Below are 12,852 nucleotides of genomic sequence, written 5' to 3'. Positions count from 1 at the left end.
TAGTAAGTATGGTTTAAATGAGTGGCGAGTCAAGTCTGATGAAATAGTAAGTACAGTCTCATTGACTAGTAAGTGTGGTTTAAATGGATGATAAGTCAAGTTTGATAAAGTAGTAAGTAGAGTCTCATTGAGTAGTAAGTGTAATTCTGATAAAGTAGTAAGTACAGTCTCATTGAGTAGTAAGTGTGGTTTAAATGAGTTTAATTATCATTCAAAAACACAACACTTGCCATTCATTCTCATTCTACCAGCAACTCTTTGTGACTCAACTTACCACTTACCATCTATTTTACCACCTAGTATTTTACTTACCATTTTCTACTTGCTTTTTCTTAATTAATTTGTTTATGCTTATTGCAGATGGAAGGCAACACTGAGCAAAACAAGAATAACATTATATACGAACTAGTTGATGATGACGGTAATGATGGTGAGTATAATATTCATAACGAAGATAATATCGTCAATTCTAATAATATTCCAACCGAAAGAGATATTAAGCGTCTAGATGAATTAACTGAAAATGATGTGTTTGAAATGACATTTGATTCAGAAGAAAACGGAGAAAGATTTTATAATTCGTATGCTAAGGTGAAAGGCTTTAGTATTCGAAGGGATCAATTGTATAAGGACAAGAATAATATGGTTATATCAAGGAGTTGGGTATGTTCAAAAGAAGGATATAGACAATCCAAATACCTTGAGGTTGAAGAACGTAAAAGAGAACCAAAACAATTAACTAGAGTTGGTTGTCGTGCTTGTTTTCGTGTCAAATACAATCGGAGTACTTCCAAATATGAAGTGAATGAATTTTTCAAGGAGCACAATCATTCCATGATAGGGCCTCTTGGTGTTCAATTTCTTCGCTCACACCGGAATGTTACGAGTGCCGACAAGGCACAAGGCAATGCAATGCATCATATTGGTATGAGGACAAGTCACATTATGGACTTTGCTGCACAACAAGCAGGTGGTTATGAGAATGTTGGGTTCATACAGAAGGACATGTACAACCATTTTGGGACTAAGCGTAGAGTGCAAGTTGTCGATGGTGACGCAGAAGGTGCTTTGGCTTACTTATGTGGTAAAGAAGAGCAAGATCCAATGTTTTATTATAAATATGGTGTAGATGAAGAAAATCGATTAAATAATTTGTTTTGGACTGATGGTGGATCTCGAACAGATTATCTGTATTTTGGTGATGTGTTGATGTTTGATACTACGTATCGGACAAATGCGTACAACAAACCTTTTGTGATACTACAAGGTGTGAGCAACCACTTTCAAACGACTGTTTTTGGGTGTGCACTGTTAGCTTTCGAGACAGTAGAGACATACATATGGGTGTTAGAGAAATTTCTTGATGCGATGGATCACAAGATGCCTCTGTCCGTAATCACTGACGGGGATAAGGCCATGTGTAGAGCAATCAAAACAGTTATGCCTACTGCTCGACATCGATTATGTAAATGGCATCTTAAAATGAATGCTCTTTCCAATATCCACATAGAGGGATTTCTTCATAGCTTTGAAAAATGCATGTCAATGCAATGTACACAAGAAATGTTTGAATTAGAGTGGAAGAACCTTGTAGACAAGTATGGCCTTCATAATAACAAGTGGATTGCAGATGTATATTGCAAGCGTACTCTATGGGCTGAAGCATACCTCCATGGACATTTCTTTGCTGGTGCAAAAAGCACACAACGTTGTGAGAGTATGAATGCATTTTTGAATCGATTCCTAAAGGTGCGCCTAAGGCTCTTTGAATTTGTAAGGGCATATGATAGAGCACTTGCAAGACTTCGCCATAACGAAGCTAAGGCACAATCCGAAACTGAGAATACCACTCTTATTCTTTCTACAGGTATGAAAAGGATTGAAAGACATGCAGCTGATATATTTACTCGTGCCATATTTTTCAAATTTTGCGAACAAATAAAATCTGAGCAAGTGTTATTTATGTCAGGAAAAACTGATATAGAAGATATTCACGTATACTATTTGTCTATGTATACACATCCAGAATCCACATGGAATGTACAATATCGACCGAGTGATCATGCCATGAAATGTTCTTGTTTGTATTTTGAATCATGTGGAATTCCATGTTCCCATATGGTATCAATCATGAAAATGGAGCATTTGAAAGAAATTCCCTCTAGCTGTATATTACAAAGGTGGACAAAAAATGTCAAGTCTTCCACTTTACTTGGTAAGACCCCTTTTCCAGAATGGGTTACGCAAACAACATGGTTCGGTGCATTGTCAAGTGCATGTACTGAGATGTGCTATTATGCTTCGCACTTAACCAATGGATACGAAGAAGCTAGAGATGCAGTGACAAAGTTAACATGTCGAATGAAAGATTTGTATGTCCAACATGTTGAAGGAAATGGAACAAAAGGAAAAACCAATGTTGAAGGGACATGTTTACATTTTGGTGTTGGTGATCCTCCCTTTACAAAGACGAAGGGAAATCGTTCTGTTGCAAATGATAAGTTTTCAAAGCCAAGAAAATGTGGTCATTGCAGGTATCTAACAATTTAATTTATCTAGTAAGTGTATTGAATTATAATTAAATTTATATCCTAAGTGTAATGTGAAAAAAAAAAAAAAAACTAAATACAATATACAATAACATTAATTAACTAATAAATACCATCATGTTGGCAATTGGTGCATATAGCATCATTCATATATATAGATATAGATATTCTTAATCTCCCCCATCATTATCAATTCTCTAATTCCTTATTGAAGTTTTGAAACTATAAACTAATTAGAAAATGATATACAAGCCCACTTTCCACACTCATTATCTAGATCTAATGATATGTAAGTGATATAATTGATTGATAATTAAACAAGATATGAGAGAGTATTGACTTAGATATTCTAATTAGGGCCAGACTTCTCTCCAGTCTGTAATTGGACTAGAGCGTGTTGTTGGCCCATGAGGGCTTACCATGGGTCTCATTTCGATGATCCGAACCGTTGCATGTGTAGAACTTGTCGAATAGTTTGTCCTAATAAACAATCACATTAATCTGATATCGATAGCTACTTGATTGGATCAGATTTTTGTCAACGGTAAATATAATTTTCAAAATTAATTTGTTGACAAAAATCTGATTCGATCAAGTAACTATTGATATTCAATCAATGTGATTGTTTTACAGAAACAAAGTAGTCAACGAGTTTTACATATTAAACGGTTCAGATTATCGAAACAGAACTCATAATGGACCCTCATGGGCCCAATAACACCATCCAGTCCACATCGTGGATTGGAGACAAGTTCCACTCTTCTAATTATAATTTTTACAAGAAAAATGACACATGCCATGTATTTCATCATCATTTTATATTATCAGTTATTATTGTAGTTGGATGTTTGATTTGTGACAAAATTTTGTAGAAGAAATAAAAATATGAAATTTATGATAAAAATAATTATAATTTATTTTTCTTTTTTATTTATACCATACAAATTTAAAATTAAAAGACAATCTAATTATATATAATAAATGTTTCATGTACATTATAAATTCATCATAAACAAAACATACAACAGACTTATTTTGTTGAAAATTGATAATCAAAAGTAAAAACAGCATTCTCTCCTTTTTGAATAATTAAAATTTATTTAAGATTTTTGTTTCACAAACTCTAAGCAAAAGTTATATCAAATATAAACATAATTCTAAAATAGAAAAAAGTTATAAACTGCATCTAAACATGGCCAAATAGTCACAAAAAAGGAAAAGAATTTAAATGAAATATCAGAGCCAATATATTGCAGCCCTATTTTTAAAATTGAGAGGAAAGAAAAATGGGAATTTTTTTTTTTCCAAATTCCAATCATGAAATAGTATTCAACAAAACAAACGGCTTGTTTGGTATAACTTTTTATTAATTGAAAGTTTGATAATTAAATAGTAATAATCAATTTTTTTTAAACTTACATTTAACTATCTCTATCTAATAAGAAACCGAATTTAAAAGGTGTACAAAACAATTCGATACATACTTTCAAAATAAAAAATTAAAAACACCATATATCAATTGAACCCAACAACACCTAAAACTTATACATGTTATCTACTCATTTCTTTCTCAAGAGTAAAAATCTATCGTAGCAATGAGGACATGGATGGAGACATTCCCATTCGGCAGTGGCTTGCTTCCAATGTACTATTCAGATTGGGGGGTTCAGTTTGGCCCATTGAGTTTACTTTTGAGTTCTTTTTGGATAATTTGAGCTGTTCACATTTTAGAGTTTATTGAGTACATTATTTTTATAAAAAATTACATCGATCGGATAGCGGATATTATATATTTGGATCACTTTTTTATGAACCGTTAATTTTCTGACCGTCTATTTTTTCAAAACAAAAGTGATCCGAATACATAGTATATCCGTTATCCGATTGACGTGATTTTTACAGGGATAATGTATTCAATAAACTTTAAAATGTTAATAATTTAAATTATCAAAAAAAATCCAAAAATGAGTCCAACAAACTTAACTAAACTATTCTAAGGGTTGTTTGAAATGACCTAAATAAGTACACCTTTTGTCTTTTTATGAAAGATGTGCAAAAAAATAGAGATGTGATGTGATAAAAAAAAGATAAAAAGATGAATTATTTTAGAGTTGCCAAACTTGGCCTAAATATGAGCTAAAGACAGTACCCTCCTCATTAATCTAAAAAAACAATTCCAAAATGACAGCCTGAAGTCAAGGAGACTCCTAGAGAGAGGGAGGGGGGGGGGGGGGGGGGTCAAAGATTATAATCCACAAATTGCAGAGACTGGTAAGATTGGGGTTCCCATAATATTTGATAATTTTCCTTTTATGATATGCATTAGAATATGATTGAATATAAACATTCTTAGGATGTGATTGTTAATATTATTATTATTATTATTATTATTTATATATACAAAATTCAAACCACCGAGTGACCAAACCAATCCTATGTGTAAAGTTCATCGGATCCCTATTTATCTAGATCGTCACCACCTTCAAAGCCAAAAAAACAATCCCCTCTTCAAACGAAGTCATAATCCAACCTGAACTTTAATTAGCGATGGTGAAAGATTCGGCAAGGAAAAAACAATTATAGGGCAATCCAGTTGATGATGGGAGGAGAGAAAGGATGTGGAAGGTGTAATCTCGTTCTATTTATTGAATGCATACTCCTAGAAAAAGAAAAAGAATAATTAGTTTGTTTGATTTGAATTTTGAGATTTCACTTTTCAGAAAATTAATTTTTTTTTGTGTGCGTGTGTGTGTTTTTTTTTTAAAACATATTTTTATTCTAAGCAATTTTGTTTAAATTTTAGATATACTTAATATAAATACATTTAAAAAGTATAATATTTGTGAAAAACATCTTTAAAAAATTCACTAAATATTTAAAATACAAAAAAATACGAGAATTTAGTATATTTTTCATATTTTGTGTATTTATTTTTTTAAAACGTACCATCTTTCAAACAGATGATCCCAGTTGAATTTAATCATGGTTTAAGAGTGATTTGGGAAGTGATTTTTTTAATAATTTTTTGATATTTTAATTAAAATATGAGGTAAAAAAAATTAAAATATTTAGAAATAATTTTTTGACTTTCCGCAACAAAAAATAAATAAAAATACAAAAAATAGAGAGAATGAGATGAATCCTTTAACTTTTTTATATGATTTTTTAAAACTTTTTTATGTAATTTTTTTAAAATCTTTTTGACCATCTTTTTTTCTTCCCAAACACACCCTTAAAATGCTCAAAGAAGACTTATTGTGTGTCTAGTGAAATTACAATGTGTATGATTTTATTTTTGAATAAATTATACTCACTTCCTTAAAAAAAAAAAAATCAACTTTTAGAAAATTAAATTCAAAAAATTGGAACCAACAAGGTGATTTTATTATTATTTTTTCTTCTAAAAGCAGTGAAATTTTATTAGAGAAAAAAAGATTGGCTTTTATATGGATTATTATGATTCTTGTAAGTGAATTACTTATAAAAAAATCACGGTGAATAATATTATATTCAATTCTATGATTATATTTTTATACTCAATTATATTAATAAAAACTATTTAGCTAATATATATATATATATATATTGATGTTAGTAAAAAATGATCCATGTAATAGTGATATTATTTAATTTATTATTATTATTATTATTTTGATATGTTGATGAAAATCAGTATTGTACTTTATTTATTAAAAATCACATATTTTTTATCCCCAAAAATTAAAAGCATGAATCCATCATCCATCCTACACCGCGTCCGGATCCTCTAGAGTGATCCTGTGAAGTGATCCTCTAGAGTGATTTTTTATGGCGCGACACGTGTCCCATTAATGGAATCAATGGCTGAGATGATCCCTCTCCAAAACGACGTCGTTTTGGTGATATTTTTTTTTTTTTTTTTTATACAGATCGAGAGGGAGGAAGGAATGGGTTAGAGAGAGAATCTCCTCATTCTCTGTAGAACCGTGTTTTGTTCTAAGATTCTGGATTCAATCTTTCATTGAATGCGTCGGGGTTATGGTCAGTTTACAAGATTTAATGAAGGATCTCAGCAAACATGGTGAACGAGTTTCCAGCAGATGAATTACACAATTTTGAAACTGAAGAACCAAACCCAGACCCAGATCTCAATTTGGGCTTCAAACCCTGTTGTTGGTCATTTGGGTCTTCATCAGACAGTGAAGTGTGATAGCTTTAACAGAGGGAATTCATTTGGGTCTTCATGAGTTCAAATTTTTATTTCAATTTTAAGCTTCGAAATCAATCTTCGTTTTTTTGCTATGTTGGGTTCATGTGGGTTTCTCTGCAAATCCATCCTATTTCATTTTTCAATTTGTTTTTTACTTTTTATTTTTTGGGTGAATAATGAGTTTGAATTTTTATTTCAATTTCAATCTTCGAAATCGATCTTCGTTTTTTTTTTTTTTTTGCTATGTTAGGTTAATGGGTTTGATCATCTTTGTAAAATCTCTATATGTCCTTGAAGCTTCTTGAAGAATAGATTCAAACGGCGTGCATCAAACTCTGCAAAAAAATTGCAGAGAAAAAGACGGAGGAGATTGATTTCACGGTTCTAGAGATCAGGAGATTCTCTCTCTAACCCATTCCTTCCTTTCTCCCTCCCGATCTGCAAAAAAATAAAAAATAAAATACCAAAATGACGTCGTTTTGAAGAGGGATCATCTCAGCCATTGATTCCACTAATAGGACACGTGTCACGCCATAAAAAATCACTCTAGAGGATCACTTCACAGGATCACTCTAGAAGATCCGAACGCTCCTACAGTCCGGATCCTCGACCGCCCATTCCTGCGGTGCATCCTGCGGCACCCCCAAAACGACGTCGTTTTGGGGGAAATTTCATTCCAAAAAAAAAAAAAGAAAGAAAGAAAGGCAGAGCAGATGCAAACTAGAGGGAGACGAAGGAAGGAAAGAACAGATCTATGGCAAACAGATCTATGCACAAGCACAAACCTACAAGGAAGAATGGGAAATGGGCATATATTACTGCAGAGGACACACAGAAAAATGAACTAAAACAAATGGATGAACATGCCCAAACCTCAGAAGTATGTCCTTCTAGAATGATCACATCAGAACTAGGAATTTCACAAGCTCGAGAAGTTGAAGCGGTAGAGATATCCATTGGCTCGGACCCTATCAACAAAAATATGAAGAACTAGAAGAATTTACATTTAAGTGGAAGATGTAAATAGACTCAGAGAGAGGAGAGAGAGAGAGAGGGAGAGAGAGAGAAAGTATAATTTTTGAAACATATGTTCATACAAATCTTAAACCCTATCAACAAAAATATGAAGAACTAGAAGAATTTACATTTAAGTGGAAGATGTAAATAGACTCAGGAGAGAGAGAGAGAGAGAGTATAATTTTTGAAACATGTTCATACAAATCTTAAATTAATGACCGAGGATGGAATTCTCAAAAACAAGCTCTTAAAGTACGGAATGATATATATATATATATACACACTATATTCTAATAGTAAACAACCAATTAGTGATAAGCTAAACCGAGTGCACGCTCCCTCTTCACCAGCATTTGAATTGAAGGCTCTCTTCTTGTAACAACCCTCATCTCAACTTAGTCATACTTGCATACATTTATGTATGATCTTGTTTTGATATGTGCATTTGCAAATCTTGTCTTGTTTTGCTCGAATGTTGCTTGCATGCTTTGTTCTTGCCTGGTGTGTTACCGAGGTTATCTTGAGCCTAGACACCTTCGAAACCTTTTCCACTTAGAACTATCTTGGAACCCCATCGGTTGACCTCCATCTTTACCCTAGCATATTGGCCGAGATGTCACCATCTAGGCCGAGGTGCGCATCGCCTAGGCCGAGATGTGCATCATCTAGGCCAAGATGTTAATATCTAGGCATTCTAGATCCTTGATCCTTGCATTAGTGATTTTGTTCCTGGAATGGTATGACCTAGACCGAGGTGTGGCACATCTAGGCCAAGGTGTGGCACAGCTTAGTCAAGTGTTGTCCTTCCAAGCCGATGTCCTTGCCCCTTGATTGCCGGAGTCTTGTTGTTAGCTGATGTCGGTACTTGCCGGTGTGTTCTTGCCGTCTAGCTTGTTGAATACACTTTGTCTTGGTCTTGTCTTGTCAAGTCAGTCACCTTTTTTAGTAGAGCCAATCAGCCGATGCCACGTGTCCCAATAGAGGGATTAAGTTAGTGACTGTCGAGAGAAATATATCATTTTGTATCAAATCTTGCTTTTAGAGAGAGAAACTCTAGGAAGAAGGAGGTGAAGCCTTTGGGTAAGAGAGTGAGCTTCCAAGCTTGATCGTTAGAGCTTGAACCGTTAGATTTGAGTTTTGAGGTTAGAATCTTAACCTACTTTTGTTGTTCTTATTGATCATCTAGCTGTATTGCACGATCAAACTTGTTATGCACGTCATACATTGATTTAAAGTTGGTTTTAGAAAGAGAAAATGGTTTTCATGTGTTTTTTAAGAAAAGCCTCGTTTGATCCGAAAGTTTGCATTAAGGCTCATGTTTTTGTGTTTGCTTTGATAAGATCCTTGAGTATGGATACCCAGGTCCATGTTTTTGAATTCATCACATGAAATCTCAACTTTTGTAATAGCAAGTTTTGATCTTTGCATTCATCTTCCTCATGTTCATGTTCTTCATGTTCTTCATGCTCATGTTCTTCATGTTCTTCATGCTCATGTTCTTCTTGTTTATCAAGAGGGAAACCCAGATTTTCCCGACTTCGCTTTTGAATGTGGCCATCGAGGCCACACCTCGGCAAGGAGGTGTGGGACCTCGGCCTAGACCTGGTAGTTGCCCAGCATGTTTTTCCAAAGATAAGAAACTGTGCTTTGATTTGATTTGACTTAGTTTTTGAAGAATGTCGAGGTCATTTGCATGTATGCTAGACTTGTTTTGAGTAGTGCATTCAATAGACTTTGCCATGTGTTTGTAGGACTTGGACTTGCCTTGACCCCGACGTTTGCAGAACTATGTGAGTGGTATTTTTAATAAAGCTATGTTATATGTTTTGATAAAGGCTTTGCTTTGCTTTGTTTTGAAAGTATTTGTTAAGCATGAATAATTGTCCCTATTTTGTATATCAAGCATTTTCTTGTTTTGATGACCTTCTCGGAAAGTCCTTAGTGCCAGGGGACTATAATGCAACTGCACACCTTGCTTTGAAAGTCCCTCGTGCTGGAGGACTCTAAACTTTCGCAGCACATCTTATTTTGAAAGTCCCTTGTGCTGGAGGACTCTAAACTTTCGCAGCACATTTTGTTTTGAAAGTCCCTCGTGCTGGAGGACTCTAAACTTTCGCAGCACATCTTGTTTTGAAAGTCCCATGTGCTGGAGGATTCTAAACTTTCACGGTACCCTCGTGTTAGGAGGCTACAGGCCTTGGTAACATAGGTCCTTTGTGCTAAAGGACTCTAAACTTTTGTAGCACCCTTGTTTGAGATATCTCCCTTGCTTTGTCTTGTTTTGCCACTAATGGTTTACCGCGTGGATATGTTTGCCGGAATGTTATCATTTGTAATATGTTGATACTAGTAAGCATCCCTTGAAGCTTTGAAGATTTGTTAGATGGATGAGGTCCATCCCTTGTTATATAAAGTTTCGACTTGTATTGTTTTGGAAGGACTTCGGCTATTATTTATGCAAACCCTTTATTATTTATACCATTCACTGAGTATCCAAGCTCACCCTCTCTATATATATGTAGGTGATGAGCAAGAAGGCGGTGACGCCTAGATGTGATTCGCGAGCTTGTTTTGGATTTTTGTCATGCCGGCTTGACTTGTAATTATGTCGGCGGTCTTGAAAATCATGCTTCTCGACTTGTAATATTTGTATTTCATACACGTCGGCTTGAGAAGCCTTTTGATCAAGATGTGTGTTTTGTGTGTATGTTATGTCGGCAACGAAGATGTCGGCAATCTGGCAGACTATGTTCCTTGACCTGTAGTTCGTGCGTTTTGTTTATGTCAGCTTGTGAAGCCCTTTGTTAAAATGTAATATGTATTTTGGACCTTACTTTAATTGTATTCAAGTTGTAAAGCTGTGTAAAGATATATGTCATTCCATTTAACTTATGCACTGCTCTTATGGACCACTTGTATTTTAAATTATTGCTTCCGCACATGTTAGCCCCATATATTTATACTCTGATTGTGTGTGAATTTTGAAAGTTGGCCTTCGGTAATCTCGGATTACTGGCCATCACGGCACCAAACTACTAGGGGCGGTTTGGGATCCTGACACTTCTCTCTCTCTGCATACACATCTCTCTCTCTCTCTCTCTGTCTCTCTGAAGAGATCATGAAATCGAACGCAAAGATGTCAGATAATCGATTCTTGGGAAGCATCTCAGTCTCGTTGATCCGAAAACTCCTTTCCAAATCGGCCTCTACGAAGCGCAAGACGAACCCAACTCGAACAAAATCGAGGCTTGACAGTGAAAACACCCCTCCGATCGATCCAAACATTGAAGTAGACAAATACCCAATCTCACCTTTGATCCCCAAACAATCACTGTCAAACCCATCAATTTCACAGAAACAAATCACTAGATCGGACACTCATAGAGATGCAATAGCACCCTCAGATCCACCAGTCTCCCTCCGTTGCTCCACAGATTTATATACATATATATATATATATATATATCCTCTCTATGTTTTTTCTAGATGTTCTTTCCATATAGATGGTCTGTGTTTTGATTCTCCCTTCGTTGCTCCACAAATCTGTTTGCCTCTGGTTTGCCACAGATTTGTTCTTTCCTTCCTTCGTCTCCATCTGGTTTACATATGCTCCGTCTTTTTTTCTTTTTTTTTTTATTTTTGAATGAAATTTCCCCCAAAACGACGTCGTTTTGGGGGTGCCGCAGGACGCGCCGCAAGAATGGGCGGCCGAGGATCCGGACTCAGAAAATTCACATAAATTGCATTCCATCAGGCTCGGCACCACAATCCTCACTTTAATTGAGCCTAACTCCATCGCTACATGTAGCCTGCGGTTGTGAACTCGGTTCTTGGTATAAAATGATAAAATACTAATAAAAATTCTCTCAAAGTTTCAATGAAATTGGAGCTACAGTAGTATATTTTGAGGATAACCTCAAAAAAAATATGACAAGTTTAAAAATGTTGGTTTGAAAAGAGTAGTAATAATATACAAATATAACATTTATATAAAATAATGCGGTTCAATATAAATTTTTTATTTTAAACCAACAGAATCAGTAAAATAAATTTTATTTATTTATTTATATGTTACTATTACATTATTCTTGAGACAAACTCTAATTTATAATAGTCTTGCATTTTTTGTTTGAAAAATATGATTATTGTCCGCTTAAAATATATGAAAACTGAAAAAAATGTCCATTTGAAAAAAAAAAAATGATTTTTAAAAGAATAAATAAATAATATTTAAATATAAAAAAATTTAAAGAATTTGTTAAAGAATGTACTTGAAAATGTGATTAGTTAAAATTAAAAATTAGCTTTTTAGGTAAAATTTGTCTAAAAATTTACCTACTTTGATGCCAATGCTCTTATAGGGTAATCCAAGTTTAATTAGGGATGGCGTGAAAGATCGACAGGGGAAAAAGGGTTATAGCCTAGGGCAATCCAAGTCGATGATAGGAGAGAAAGGACACGGAAGGTGAGCTAGTTCTATTTATTGAATGTGAGAGGGTAATTTTTGGTAAAAATTGGGCCGAGCTATGTGATAGGCTTCGTGACCCAAAGTGCCAAGGACTTGGTGAAAAGGCCGCAAGGTTACTCCGGCCTAGGAGAGGTATGGTTACTCCGGCCCAGGAGAGACAGGGTTACTCCGGCCGAGGAGAGGCAAAGCTACTCCGGCATAAGAGGGACAAAGTTACTTCGGCACAGTGACTATAGAGGTACTTCGGTCCGAAAGCAACTTGAAGTTGTGCCGGTCTTGGGGTGATACCGGTCGAAAGTCGCTGGTTCGGTCTAAAACCGTACTATGGGTTCTATATGGAAAGCCGAGATAAGAAAGGGAAGACAAAAGAACCGAACTATGAATGAGTTCGGTCCACTCGGTGGCTCAGTATAGCCAAGTTTTATTTCGGTCAAATGGTGGTTCGGCCATGGAGGAAACCATCCCACTTGGTTTAAGCAGTGGGGGAGGGTGTAAAAGGATAAGCATTATCCTTAGGAGAATGAATCCTAGGAGGACTCTGCATGGAGAAATACAAGTCCTACTAGGATTGTGCCACGGGAAACTTATAAAAGCCCACAAACATCACCTTGGAGGAGGTAATTGAACAT

At 35.0% G+C, this 12,852-nt stretch overlaps 1 protein-coding gene across 1 annotated transcript; it reads left to right on the top strand.

Moving 5' to 3' along the window:
* The first annotated feature begins 360 nt into the window (after positions 1-360).
* On the top strand, positions 361-2,550 carry LOC114272933 (protein FAR1-RELATED SEQUENCE 5-like). Its single transcript, XM_082904984.1, has one exon. The coding sequence runs from the start codon at positions 361-363 to the stop codon at positions 2,548-2,550; it is 2,190 nt and encodes a 729-aa protein (XP_082761110.1).
* The last annotated feature ends 10,302 nt before the right edge of the window (positions 2,551-12,852 follow it).

Source organism: Camellia sinensis, chromosome 14 (assembly GCF_055761805.1).
Source record: "Camellia sinensis isolate YWXY chromosome 14, ASM5576180v1, whole genome shotgun sequence".
NCBI classification, from domain to species: domain Eukaryota; kingdom Viridiplantae; phylum Streptophyta; class Magnoliopsida; order Ericales; family Theaceae; genus Camellia; species Camellia sinensis.
The sequence above is the reverse complement of the archived record's forward strand: the minus strand, read 5'-3'. Positions and strand labels throughout refer to the sequence as shown.

Coding starts and splice junctions, on each gene's coding strand:
- LOC114272933 (XM_082904984.1), top strand. CDS start 361: ATGGAAGGCAACACTGAGCAAAACAAGAATAACATTATATACGAACTA.